The 15,136-nt window shown below is 36.6% G+C and overlaps 1 protein-coding gene across 1 annotated transcript in view; it reads right to left on the bottom strand.

The window, feature by feature from the left end:
* Nucleotides 1-15,136, bottom strand: part of ATP9B (ATPase phospholipid transporting 9B (putative)) — a 172,371-nt gene that overhangs the window by 38,930 nt on the left and 118,305 nt on the right. The window contains exons 12-13 of the mRNA XM_065753250.1: nt 6,531-6,691; nt 143-285 (exon numbers count right to left, since the gene is read on the bottom strand). Of these exons, the coding sequence (XP_065609322.1) occupies nt 143-285; nt 6,531-6,691 (304 nt within the window). The remainder of the gene's footprint in view (nt 1-142; nt 286-6,530; nt 6,692-15,136) is intronic.

Here is a 15,136-nt window from a genome sequence, read left to right as displayed (position 1 = left end):
GGCACTGGAACAACAAAACCCTCAAGCACATGCTTAACATTTTATTGAAAAAATAAAAAGCAGTACCCTAAATTTACTCTTACATTAACATATCAGATAAAGAATAAAAGCCATCTTGTTTCATAATTGTAACCTGATATACCTGTTTTATCCGTTAGCAAATAAACTAATCGTCCCAGCTCTTCTGGTATGGTGCTAGTTCGAACAACTGTTCCAGGAATATTGTCATCTTTCATAATCATCCACCCATAGGCTGCTTTACCCATGTCCAAGTTCACACGTAAACTGCAAATGAAATGTATACTGTAATCAGCAAGAATATTAGGCAAAGTGAAATTTAAAACCATAGAAACAATACTGAAAGCTGTTTTTAGGGTTCTTGAAAAAAAGATCTTAAAAGTACATGCAATGAAAATGTTGGAGTATTGTTATCTGTTTATAGAATACATACCACGTTAGAAACTCATGCTTTATTCCAGACTTTCAGAAAATACTGCAACGTAAAAGAAGTCAATACCATGCCTTCTACATGAGACAGCCTGCTAATCTTTTTGGAGATTATTATGCTACTACAGTTAGACACATAAGAGTATTATACACTTTAACAACAAAATCAGAATCCAGTCAGTCAAAACTGAACTAACTTTTTTATTTTTAAAGGAAAAAATAAAACATGGCTACATCTCGTCAAGTCTGTTTTTAAATGGCTGTTTTTCCTTTAGGAAAGTACAGATATATTTGTCAACTTTTTCTCTCTGCAACTAATCAACAGTGTTTCTGTCCTTGCCAAAACATAATTACAGAGGCTCTCAATTGCAAAATGAGAATAGTGCCCAAGCAGCGAAATCTACCTTCCTGTGACAGCATGTGTGCCAGAGCTGCTACTGCCAGCAGCAAAAAGGAGTCTTTGAGTAGCTCTGTACTAGAAATTCCAGTTTGCAGCAAATTTTGCTAACTATAGAAGTAAACAATCACGAGATTTTTTTCCCAATGTTACCTGCGTCTGCATGATTTTTTAATACTTTCACATCTGTGTCACACAAGAATTAATTGCCCTTATACCTAAGTCATGATATACAAGTCCTCATTCCTGCTGGTCTGAGACAAATAACATTGCTCTTGCCCTAAATTAAATTTTCTAACTCAAAACTAGTTCTAGCACTTACTCCGTATAGCTATTCACCAAAATCATGCTACCACTCCAGGAAGAAGACTGAGGAACAAGCACATGTTCCTTTCTGTCCACTATACTAGAAATAGAGAAAAGACAGATGGTGGCAATGCAAACTATTTGTGGGCAATCTGCCAAAGGCACAGGGCAGAGTCACAAGTTTAATATCAGGTTTACAATCACATGACTCTTACAACTGGCCAAAGGTATTTAAAGGACAAAATCCTGCTAATGTACATCAGACTTTTTTTTTCCCATAAAAATATTAACATTAATAAAAAATTGCTACAAAGCATAACCAAAACTCCAGCCACGGTTTTCATCTCTCCTCTTTCAATCACACTGATGGAGTGCTTGTGAATTATCTGAGTTAACAGTGGAGATAAAATTCTGATGAGATGTATTTAACTATAATTGTTTATTCCATATCCATCTCCTTGAATTTGTGCAGCAGAAGAAAATGCAGTAGAAAAAGATAGCCTTTTTCATAAAATATTACTGACCATTAAAGAAGTAAATACCATCCTGAATTTTCTCTTTCTCAGAACAATACTGAAAGCCACTTGACTCACAGTGCTGAAGTACAGCTTTACCTTTCCTTAGTCAATACAGAGGCAGCAACAAGCTACCAGCATTTGTCATACGAATGTTTTGTCAACTTACAAACTCAGACAGAAAATAAGAATCACTGCTAGCAGACTACATGATGAGACATGTAACAGTCAACAAAAAAAAAAAGACAGAAGATTTAACCCTCTCAGGGACAAGAATCTGCTAATTAGTCAAGTACAAAGGGCAATCTAGCTCAAGAAGAAAAACAAGAGTATACTTTAACAATGGCTAGACATCTGCTCTAGCACGTATTCTATGTGAAATATGCAAGCTCTCATGATTCTATGTCAAAGAGAAAGTTGGACTATGAGAAAATTTTTGCCTGGACTACCAAGACTACCACTCTGTGTTGAAAGCTGTATTTAAGAGTGGCAACGTCAGACACAAGGCACGCAGTGGGAAAGCTAAGTGCCTAGTCTGTCAGTGGAGATCTCACTGCTTAAGAGTGCAGTTCATATCTTGACCTGTATTTTTATAAGCAGGTGTCTTACCTGATTTTGATGTTCTGAATGCATTCTATATGATTTTAATAATAATTTCTCAAATTTAATTTGAAGAAAAAAAAAAGACACTTTCTCTTCATAAGAAGTGATGAAAAATCTGTAATTCAAAGCCTGGAAACATTTTAGGAATTACCCCTATCTTTCTAGCATGCATTGCTAAGTAGAACAGACGGAATTATCGAGAAGTGTGGAACACTCCAAGAAATTCCAGAAAATCTGAAAAAAAACCAAACAAACAGTGAATAGGCATACGTAAAACTAAAAGAGGTGTATTAAGTTTTGGACAGTCTGTTGAGGACTTGGTTTCTATAGTCTGTTCCCAGTAAATTAAGAAATGTAGAAATCCTCTCTAGAATATGCTTCCTCCATAAGAAGAAACATTAGTACAAAGGAAACATCAAAATATACTAAAGTATACAGTTTTCTTAAGAGCCAAATATTTCTTGAGATTGGGGTGTTCAAAGCATCTCCTGTGCATAACTGTTCTATTTTATAACCCATGAAGAGTTGGACTAAGCTTTATATGTTGATTTACTACTACCTTTCTCCATTCTACTTGATTTCTTGCAGGCTACTGAATGCATAACTTGTCTTCCAATTTCATTTTGTGACATTGTTTTTATGTTTATACTTTTAAAGTTTTACATGCCACCATTCTATGGTAGTATTTAGAATGCAGCACAGACAACCAGCTGATCCCTGGAGGATAAGAAAAAAAAGGAAACATTCCTCTTTCCATTAATTATAGGAGAGGATGTACAGAGATCAGTCAAATTATGCTAACAGTTAGTCATTCCCTACTGGTGATCTGCACCAAACATTCCTGGAGATGCAAAATTATTTTTATTGCATAGCTGGATTTTCCTTGTCCCGCAAAAAAAACCAACCAAACAAACAAAAAAACAAAAACAAAAAAAAAAACAAACCAAAAAACAAAAGTTCCACATTTAGAACCTGTTTCTCTAAATTCTCTAAAACCATCAATCAATAAATTTCATGCATGAATGCAGATATGCTTTGCCTTTCCCAGTCAATTCTATCCTCCCACATCCACTTCCTTACCTGTAAAGCAAAGTTCATTATTCACCCCACATAGCTATTTTAGAAATAATGTGACACAACACCTGGTGCTCCAGCATTAGTCTTGTAATTTTTATCTCCAAGAGCTTACACTTAAAACACAGCCCTAAGAATAAGTCATTTCCATGCTTAGCTCCAGAGAAAAGGAAATGTAGTAATATTTGAACATCAGCATGACTGGAGTTGTTAAATTTGCTGACAGTAAGAAACAACTGTATATATACAATCTGAGCTGAAGAAAAATTGGTATAGGAATAGATAAACGTATAAAGTGGAAAAAAGTAGTCTTTTTTGGATACTTGTCTGATCTTCCATGGGGGTAACTGTAAAGTCCAATGCATAACTAAATCTGTTCTATAAATTCACACAGTATTTTGGCATTGCTTATTATCTTCCACATATAATTGAAGAACTGGAATAGGCCCCTGTTCTAGTTTGAAACCATTTCTCCTTGTTCTGTCACAGTAGACCCTGCTGAAGTGTCTGTCCCCTTCTTTCTTATACCTCCCTTTTAGATACTGAAAGGCTGCTATGTTTCCCTAGAGCCTTCTCTTCTCCTGACTGCACAGTCCCAGCTCTCTCAGCCTGTCCTCATAAGGGAAGTGTTCCATCTCCTGAATCATTTTTCTGGCCTTCATCTGGATGCACTCCAAAAGGTCTGTATCTTTCCTGTACCGAGGATTTAACATCTGGACACAGTACTGCAGGTGAGTTGCTGCATGCAGTGCTGTTGTATCCAGTAGTAAAAATATCTCTGTATTTTAATAATTTTAAAAAGTTTGCTCCTAATGTATTTATTATGGAAGAACACAGTGAAAAACAAGTCATTGTTTATACTCTTACTCAGTTCACCCTTGCTGTCATTGACAACGAAGAGTATATTTAAGTAATAAATACACTTCACTCATCACTTGAATGCAGCTTGTTTAGCCTCTCCATGTGGATTATTTGCTTAATATTAAATAATCAAAGGGTGAGAATGACAACACAACCCAAACAACATCATGATACAAACAGTAAGGAAATTCTGGGAATGACAGTGTTTGGAAAAGTATCACAATATAGAAACACAGATGTGTAAATAGAACCAGGAGCCAGCCACAGAATCATAGAATCATATAAGCTGGAAAGAAAGACCACTAAGATTATCTGGTCCAACCCTCAACTCATCACTACCATGACACCCAGTGAGACATCCACCCTTCTCTTGAAAATCTCCAGGGATGGTGACTACATCACCTCCCTGGGCACCTTCTTCCATTATCACCACACTTTCAGGGAATAATTTTTTCCTAATACCCAATCTGAAACTGAAAACCCCCTGGCAAAATTTAAAGCCACTTTTGTCCTATTGCTAGGTGCCTTGGATTAGAGGCTGACCCTCACCTTGCTACAATCTCCTCTCAAGTAGTAATGGAGAGATAAAGTCTCCCCTGAGCCTCCACTTCTCCAGGCTGAACAGTCCCAGTTCCTTCAGCTGTCCTCGTAAGACCTGTGCTCCAGACCCATCACCGGCTGCACTGCCCTTCTCTGGACACGCTCCAGAGGGCCTCAGTGAGGTGTCCAAAACTGAACGCTGTACTCCAGGTGTGGCCTCACCAGAGCAGAGCACGGAGGGATGATCCTGACTACACAATTTCTGATACAACCAGGATGCTGCTGGCCTTATTGGCCACTTGGGCACACTTCTGGCTCCCGTTCAGCCGACAGTCAACTAACACCCACAGGTCCTTTTCCTCTATGCAGCTTTCCAGCCACTCTGCCCCAAGCCTCTAGCTATGTATGGGGTTTTTGCAACCAAAATGCAGGACTTGGCACTTGATCTTGTCAAAGCTCATATAATTGGCCTCAGTCCATCAATCCAGTCTTCCCAGATCTCTCTGTTAGGACTTTCCTACCCTCAGGCAGATCGACAATTCCACCCAACTTGGTGTCATCTGCAAACTTACTCAGGGTGCACTTAATCCCCTTGTCCAGATCATCAATAAAGATGAGTCAACATAATAATAAACACAGTCAGCTACAGTACTGACCCCTGAGGAACACTACTAAATGCCCGGTTGCCAGCTGGACCAGTCAAAGGAAATGGAAAGGAAATGGAAAGTCCACAAATCTCAGCAGATTCACCAGAAACTTTTCAACATCATAACAGAATTAGCTGCTCTTAAAACAGAAAAGTACTATACTAGTGCAAGTTGTTAAGACACTTTCTGATCAAACTGGACAAAAATGAGATTTTGTTTCACACAGACGTACATATACAAAAAAATAAACCTGTGAGCATAAGTCAGACAACTCATTTAAGTTTAAGTAACTAATGAAATTATTTATTTGTTTATTTTCTGTTACACTACATGGATTTAAATATTTTGTGGAAATCCTAGGGAATATACCCACAATTTAAAAGACAGCGGCTAACTGTGGGTAGTTACTGGATTGGTGTATGTAAGAGTTCCAGAGAACATCTAAAATTAATAGTCACCTTAATCTGAACACTGGGAATTTTAACACAAGACAGTATTTCCATTTTGCGAAGGCAAAAAAAGAATATCACTTTAGAGTCAGTGTTCTAACTCCTCTGTCAACAGCAGACATGATTACACAGAAAGATATCATTTCCTGTTCCAGTTTATCTGCAATTTGAATATACAGTACTCATGCTTAATGAATTAATTAATTCATGGCAAGTCTCTACTTGGTTACACCTGTTAAAAGTCCGGCCATTACAAAAGTGCATTCAATCTACATTAATCATAGTTCTAGTAAAAATAAAGCCAGTATTATAATCAGAGAAATTGAACATTTTCAATTTTAGGCCATTACAGAAATCAAATTCTAAAATACACCAAACACTTCATTCAAATGCATGTTTCCTAAAACCACATTCTCAAATATACCAAGATTGTATCCTTATTAATACATTTATGCTAGCAAAGGATTAGATATCCTGATTACTCCAGCAAGATGAACATTATACAAAAAGAATACAACAGTATTGTTTTCTGTATAGTGATACCTCAAGAATCAGCAGATTTGTTGGCACCTTCTCCTTCAGCTTCCTGATAAGATCAATTTCCTTCACAATGAGCAGTGAGTATAAATTTCAGCAAAGCCACATTCAGTGAAATTAGACATCTGTGTTTTTCTTTCATTCTTATACATACCTGATGGGGATGATATAGGAAAACAGGAGGAGGAACCGGAAAAGGTTGCGATACCATGGGCCTACAAATCCTTGCAAGGTTACCATAACAATTGATAATGCAACTAAAGCCAAAAACAGCGCCTTGGTCAGTTGATTCAACTCCAGGTCCAGCAAGCCAACCTAAAGGAAGAAGTAAAAATCAGGTAAGTCATGAGTGATGCTTTTTTTCGTTGACACTTTTGTGGTGCAAACAACTAGCTATTACCAGGGTTGTTTTTTTTTTTTTGTACTGACTAAAAATCCATGCACTTCTAAGAAATAACTACAATTTGATAACAGAATTGATTCCATGCTTGCATCTAGTAGTGTCCCATGGCTCCAGGACAGTAACAATACCCAGAATCAGCGTGAATCATCTCAGCCAGGACTTTTGAATGCCTTTATAACTCAACATACCCTTCTCCCTGTTCTGATCCAGGAGAGGAACAGAGGAGGGGAAGGAAAAAAAGATGAAAAGCAAATGAACAGAAACAATTTTCTTCTGTCACATATGCAGAAAAAGTCCTATCAGCACGTTTTATATTTGTAGGGTGTCTGCTGCTTGTTTACTGCTGGAAGACAAATCCATTGTAGAATTGAGAATAAATGGACAAATACAACTGAGCATTATCTTGTTCATATAATTAGCATACTGTAACATGTAGTTATGTTCCCATATCAGTCTGTACATTCAAACTCATCAAAATAATTTTTTGTTACATTTTGAATAATTGAAAGTTTCATAAATTAAAAACGGTATAACCATTTTCAAACCAAAATAGTAAAACAGAACTTCAGCTTTTCCTGAGTAAGAAGACATTTAATTCAGAAATACTCTGAAAACACTGAGTTGCTGTATTTCATCCACTGTTTCCCATGAAGAAAGTATTTTAAGCTATGCAACTAAGACTCTCACCATTTCAGTAATGTATACTGTAAGGTAAGTGTTTATACTTCACTTTTTGAGATGTTCTTGTAGTCAGTAAACCGTGAGAAAATTATGTCAAGAGTTTCCTAGGCTCTGTCACCAGTGCCCTTTTATCTCTATGTCCCGCCAGTAAGACCAGTAAAACATAACACTTCCTTAGATAACAAACATTCTGCAAAAGAATCATTTAAATATAGTTCTTAAAAATGTCAGCAATCTTGCTTATACATGGGCGGTCCCTTCCCTAGAGAACCAGGCAGCTGAAGACCACAGCGGCTGATTTATCAGCTGCATTTAGAAAGCAGCAACGAGGACAAATATCTTGCAATTTCCGCTGCTTCAACTACTACATAGTTTATGCTTGAATTATTGAGAAAAATAGGTTTTTGGATTAAAATGAAGAAAAATTAAGCCAGGGAAGTAGAGCATGTTTCAAAGCCCAGATCTTTTTGCGTTGACAAAGGCAGCCTAAGTTTCAGGCCTCGCTGAGGATCAGATGAAGTCATTATTCATTCAGTCAGGGAAAAAAGACTCAATTACCTCAACCTAAAGATGCTATCAATGAATGCAAAGTGCATATTTTACTCTATTCATCCAAATCCCATTAAAAAGTGAAAGGAATGATTTAATCTGGCCTTCCAGAGTTGGTCTTTTTTTGTAATAAAATAAAGAATCACTGTCTTGCAATATGCAGAACCACTACCTCACACTTTTTTTTTCCCTGAATCATAGTAGTGAAAGCATATCTATCCCTTAACCCCAGTAATGTTCTCCCCCTTCACTCCGTGTAAAAACCACACCCCATAAGAGAAAGGAATAAAGAGCTTCTTTGGAAAGAATGCCACTTTGGGGACAGAAACATCAAATGTAGTTCACTGCACACTGCTACGTAGCTAATTCAAAGCATTATTACCTTTTTAATTGATGAAGACACGTACATTTATGTTTGGAATCAACAAAAGTGTTTTTTGAGTGGTATGAAGAGAAAAAAATCTTGATGAAAATTTTTCATGGAACAAATCCTCGAGAACATTTGTCTTTCTAATATAGAACATACTATTGCCCTTAGAATTTTAATACTATCATTTACTATAGGAAGTGAAAGCAATTGCAAATTCCTGTTTAAAGTGGTAAACAAAAGCTTTAATAGAAATGCATTCTTCTTTTCTTAAAAACTTGTTATTATAAAGTACTGAAATATACTTAATTCTGTGCCTTTCCACTTCAATAACTTCTCGTGTAAAAAGTCGTTAATATTCTCTAAAGTTCACCTCAATACTGAAAAAGAACATAAATGAACTACATTGTTATTTTATCAAACCTTTGCATAATATATCATCCTTTTGAAAATAACTGCAACTGGAACAATTATTTCGATATAAGGAAATGATGAGTTAAGGACTGGAGTGATTTTCAACATTTATTGCTATTTATCATAGTAACAATTTTTCTTCTGCTTGTCATGATGTTTGTTCTGTTTGAAACAATTGTGTTAACAAAATTAAACACGACTGGAAATTTTAAGCTCCAAGGGGAAATTTGTACATAATGTCTAAAACAACCACAGTAGTTTTGCAAAGGGGCTGCACTATGATAGCGAACACAATAATTGCCTGTATCATCTAAAATGCTACTAATGGTAACAACTGCAAATCCATTTAGCTCCTTCTTAATTTATGTGGGAAATTTTAAATAGCTAATGGTACTCAGTAAAATAATGGGTAATACCATCAGTAAAAAGTATGGCATTCTCTACTTGTACCAAATCCAAAAAAGTTACTAGTTTTTAAAATACAATATTTGGAATCAGAAAATGAGTTATCAGAACAATGAGTTTTGTACTTTGGACTACAATGCCAAAATTATCATTCCACAAAAAACCCCCTACCTTAATTAGCAAAAGTTGAAAGCAACAACAAATCTTTTTGACTTCTGAATAGAACATGCACAATATTGCTACTGCTGCCCCAGGTGCTTAACTTAGGTTTTGCTCTGAAGCTGTTACTGCAGTAACAGAAAAACTCTTAACATCAGAAGTACATTACTTGGAAATTTAGGAATATATATTTTTAATGCTGGAATATTAAAATGCAAAGTTTGATAATTAAGTGATGCATTACTGACAGTAAAGATTTCTCACATAGTCTAAACTCTAATTAAAATGACTGCACTAAAGTGCACATTATACTTGAAGATACATTATTGTTTTATGTTAAGCAAACAAACCGAAACACCCTACTTAAATACAAGCCAAGTTTTAAGAGAGTACCTTGGAATCCCTGCTCTAAACTTCTCCATAACGGTGATTTATTTCAGGAATCAGTCTGGTTCTGCACTGACAAACACCACAATGAATGCATGAAACTGCATCGCATATCTGACTTTGGTTTCAATTTGCAATATAAACATCGAAATGTTCCGTAGTATTCTTTAATCATGCTCTGAACTTTAACATTATTGAGATTGAATGCTAGTCAATTATTTATGTGTTCATTAATTACAAGTGTTTGATTCATAGCACTTTTTCACTTTTTAAAAATATGTGTATATAGATTAATATATACAGTTAGCTGCTTATATCTGAATTTCTATGGCTCTCTTTTCAATCTGTTAAAATTCTTCCTATCATCCCTAGAAATAACAGATTACTAAATTGAGCTTAATGGTTGAATAAAAAAGAAAACAACAACAACAAAAAATCACTATCTCTTTACCTTAATTTTTGACACTAAAAACATACATCAACTTTAGAATTTGCAGATGTTTCTTCTTATTCTTTATTTTTACAGGTATTTCTGCAATTTAAATTCTTGGCTGCTCAGCAATCTGAGTGCCCACACTGGGCTAGCAAGTACAACAAGTGAATTAGTGTTTAGAAAACATCTTGCATTAGTTCATTATACTCAGCTAATAGTACGGCAAGGTTGTATTGGTCAACATAAAAAAAAAAACCAAAAAAAATCCTAAAACTTGCACAAGGTTTGTTATACTTTTATTCAGTATCTTACTGCTTAAGCAGTAGATACAAAGTAGGAAAAGCAAAGAAAACACTGAAATACATACAGTGACGATTTAGTCAAAAATGTCACCTTCCACCTGCTTTTTCTCAGGTTGATTTTCAGACTTCCTAATCACATGTTTGGTTGTGAGAGCAACCATGACTGAAGCTGAAAAGATTTTTTTAAAGCACTGAAAACGTCTTACACATTTTATTTGTTTTTGAATTAGAGCAGTAATTGTTGTGCTATGTGTGTCCAGGGAGGTGGGGGGAATGTTCTACTTGACTTAGTAGAATTAAAATAAACTTTAGCTATTCAGTCCACTCCAGTGGTTATACAAAAGCAATAACCAGAAAACAGTTCATTTTATTCCAACATTTTCTGTTTCCATTGAAAAAAAAAAAAAGCAAAAAAAACCCAAGTATACATTTCTCATACTAGCTTTAATACAACTCTGTCACCATAACCAAACTAAATTATTTACATTATATCAATTTTGCAGGCTTATCAAACAAATTGTATTACATTTTTTAAATTACCTTTCTGACTTGCTTACATAGCTTACAAGCTATTCATAACCTCAACTCTACTTTTGAAAAAATTTTAAGTAGACTAATCACTTTAGATAAAAATTCCCTTTAGTAGTTAACTATATCTATAACGCTACAAGAAAACTAAAACTCTAGTGTTTCATCCCACTCTGCCTCCTTCAATCACCTATGCTGTACTGCCTTTTCCAAGTATCTTCCCTCTCAGTGTAAGTATATGGTTTGGATATTGAAAGTGAAACTTCAGATTCCTCTCCAGCTTTTAATGGAGCTCTCTCCAGCTCAGCCTGGAACTACAGAAACTGTAAATCAGACACAGGCATATCTTCACATAAACAGTGAACTCACTTGTGCTCATTCAGGCAAGTACTGACATAGACTTCACAGCATTCTTAAATGTGCTTTCTCTTTCAAATGTCTTCTGATTTATAACCACATTAATGACTTACAGTATCTGAAGTAGAACATTGTGTTTCAGTGGACTAAAATGAAAAATCAAAGGTGACTCAATATCTACTTGACTATAAAATAACCCACTCACTTTTCATCAACACTTTTACACTTTGCTCTACATTTAGCACTATCTCACCACCTCTGAATGTTCTTAAACTCCTGCCTCTTTTTAAAATCTACCTGAAAATGTTGTAATGAAGCCAAACGATTAGCATTTGCTTATTTCAGTATTTTGCTCTAATTTGACATAAGTCTAAAAAGGGAGAATTGATGAAGAAATGCCATGTACAGTTTGGTCACCAGAGGGGGCTCAAGACTGGTACTAGCACCTGGTTTAAGAAGCTCAGGTGGTGCAGTGCAGTACCAGCTGTACCTTAACAGGATGACTCGTATTTCTCTACAACATTACCAGTTCAACAGCATTTACACTCTATAGACTGCAATGCTTAATTTTATCGAGATGCATTTTAACAATTCAGACTGAACAGAAAACACAGCATTTTCTTCTAAGCTAGAAGTTATATTTCACATCCCTTCATACAGTTACCATCTTAAGTCATCTGTGAACTGCTGTATGATCATTTGTTCTCCAACCTCACTATGTATTTGTCACACACAATAATGATTAATAAAAGCATCCACAGATGCTATTAAAAAACTGAAAATTTTAATGGCTTCTTAGACACTGGCACATTTGTACAGGAATTATGTTGTATTAGTCAAATACTAGTTTCTATTACAAGCTACCAGCAGTAATTTTTTTTCAGGACACCAACCAATTTAGAATAATTATTTCAATAATTTAAGCAAAGCGGTGATACTGGAGAACTCAACAACCAAGTGATTCATACAATGAAACTGTCCAGCATCCACTTTTTCAATTTAAAACTAGCACAGTTAGCAGGTACTATTTCCTTGAAGAAAAGTGACTAAAAAAGGGATTAAACAGAAAATTTAATTTGCATAAATTTTGGGAAGTCTTAGTATATCCATACATCAAATCATTCTCATCAGTCAAAGAGTATTTTTTTTATACAGAGCCAAGAACTCATTAAGTTTAAACTTGAAACAAGCTCTAACAATTCATTTTACCCCCAATTAATAGTAGGATTAATAAAAGGAAGAAAAAGCACTTAACTGCCATCTTACTCAAGGTTAAATTGAGCAGTATTTCAAAATTTATTTCCCTTTAAATTACATATTTTTTATTTTAGTAATGACATTTGATGATTCTAAGTAGCGCAGTATAGATGACAGATAGATTAATAAAATGACTCAAGTATTCTGAAGATGGATTCCCCAAAAAATGCAAATGAATAAAGAAAAGCTGAAGAAGGAATTAAAAGATTCTGCAATTGAATTAAACAGCAATTCATTTCCTGTTGGAGGAATCTCACTCCTTCTCAGTTGTGTACACCTTAACTCCATCTTCAAGCTCTCTTGGCACAAGTCTGAAAATTAGCAGAACACAACCACAGTCACCTAAGTTTCCCACAGGAAATCATATTTCAATAAAATAAATACAGTAAAAAGCACCCGAGTGTACCTCAAAGCCTTTAAGGATGCTATTTAAGAATGAAGAGAAACCTATGAAAAGGTACCTTATACGTTAGCTCATTTCTGAAGCCCAATGACTGGCTAATAGAATCCCAGCTAAGAACATCTTAACTGCATCTAATTTTTCTCTATATGCTGTTAGTTTTGAGTTTCTAAATCTTGTTTGCATATAAGCTGAATAAATATTTTTAAAATGCCTCAAATTCACTTTCAAGGATAAAGTTGTGCATGCTTTTATTTGCATTAAGAACATAAAGAGGAAGACTCACATAATCATAAACGTCAGAAAAGACCTCTACTGTCATCTAGTCCAACTGTCAATCCATCACCACCATGCCTATTAAACCATGTTCATAGTGCCATAGCTACATATTTTTTGAACACATCCATCAAGGAGAAATTTTTCCTAATATCTAATCTGAACTTCCCTGATGAAACTTGAGGCCATTCCCTCCTGTCCTGTAATTACCTGAGAGAAAAGGCCAACTCCCACCTCACTGCTGGCTCCTTTCAGGTAGCTGTAGAGGACAATAAGGTCTTCCCTAAACTTCCTCTTCTCCAGACTAAACAATCCCAGTTCCCTCAGCTGCTCCTCTTAAGATGTGTGCTGCAGGATTCTTACCAGCTTTGTTGCCCTTTTCTGGACATGTTCCAGGGCCTTTATGACTTTCTTGTAGTCAGGTGTCCAAAACTGAAGACAGTACAGAGGAATGATCACCTTCCTAGTGCTGCTGGCTACACTGTTTCTGACAGAAACCAAGAAGCCAATGGCCTTTGACACTTCTTGGCACACTGCTGGCTCATGTTGAGCTGGCTGCTGACCAGCATCCCCAGATCCTTTTCTGCTGCACAGCTTTCCAGACACTGTGCCCAATCCTGCACTGATGCATGGGGTTGTTGTAACTGAAGTACACAGGACCCTGGTCTTCTTGAACCTCATATACAATTGGCCTCAGCTCAGCAATCCAGCCTGTCCAGATCCCTCAGTTAGGACCTTCCTACCCTCGGGCAGATCATTAGCTACACATTTTTCCAGCAATGAATAGCCTGCATGCTACCCTTTTAAAAATCCTCACCAGCATAGGTGACCCACTATTGCTGCTGCCACTGTTGAAATGTACCACCCACCACCTCAGTGTGCTACCATCCACTGACTGGTCTACACAAATGTTCAGCAAACACTGAATGAATATCACTGGGAGCCATTTTTTCTGCATGGAGGAATTCTATGACACACCTCTGCTTCAGGCACACTTCCATGTCAGACATCATTTTGTCAGACTGCCCCTCTGCTGCCACTTGTTGCATAGTAACCCAGTGTAACTCTACTGTCAGCCTCTACCATTGTACCGCCACAATCTGCCTCTGACAAAGTGGGACAACATAATAAAATAGGAGCCATTACTTTTGAAGCAGTCCTCATATTAAACAGAATTGGCCCTAGTACTTATCCCCTAGGGAACACTAGTGATTGGTCACCAGCTGGATTTAACCCCATTCACCAGTATTTTCTGGGACTGGCCATTCAGACAGTTTTCTACCTAGCAATGAGTGCACCTGTCCAATCCACGGGCTTCCAGTTTCTGCAGGAGAATGCTGTGGGAGATAATATCAAAGACTTCACTGAAGTCTAGATAGACTAAATCCACAATGTTTCCCTCATCTACTAGGTGGGTCAGCTGGTCACAGAAGATGAGGTTGGTCAAGCAGGACCTGACATTCATGAATCCTTGCTGGCTAGGCCTAATCCTCTGGTTGTCCTGCACATGCTGTGTGACTGCACTCAAGATGATCTTCTTCATAACCTTCTCTGATATGAAGGTTAGGCTTATGGTCTGAAGTTCCCCAGATCCAGTGTACGATACTTCTTGTAGATAGGCAGCACTTTGGCAAGTCTCCAGTCATCTGAGACCAGCCCAGTTGACCAGGACTACTAATAAATTATGGAAAGTGGCTAGGTGAGCACTTCTGCCAGCTCTCTCAGCACTCCTGAGTTGATACCATCTGATCCTATAGACCTGTGATAAGTCTAGGTAGAGTAGCAGGCCACTGTTGCCCCCTAAACTGTGGGAGAATTCTCCCCCTCCCTGTCATTCAGCTC

Source organism: Cyrtonyx montezumae, unplaced genomic scaffold (assembly GCF_038088225.1).
Source record: "Cyrtonyx montezumae isolate F1298 unplaced genomic scaffold, pur_monq_1.0 scaffold_8, whole genome shotgun sequence".
Classification (NCBI taxonomy): Eukaryota; Metazoa; Chordata; class Aves; order Galliformes; family Odontophoridae; genus Cyrtonyx; species Cyrtonyx montezumae.
This window is presented reverse-complemented; position numbering and strand designations above follow the sequence as displayed.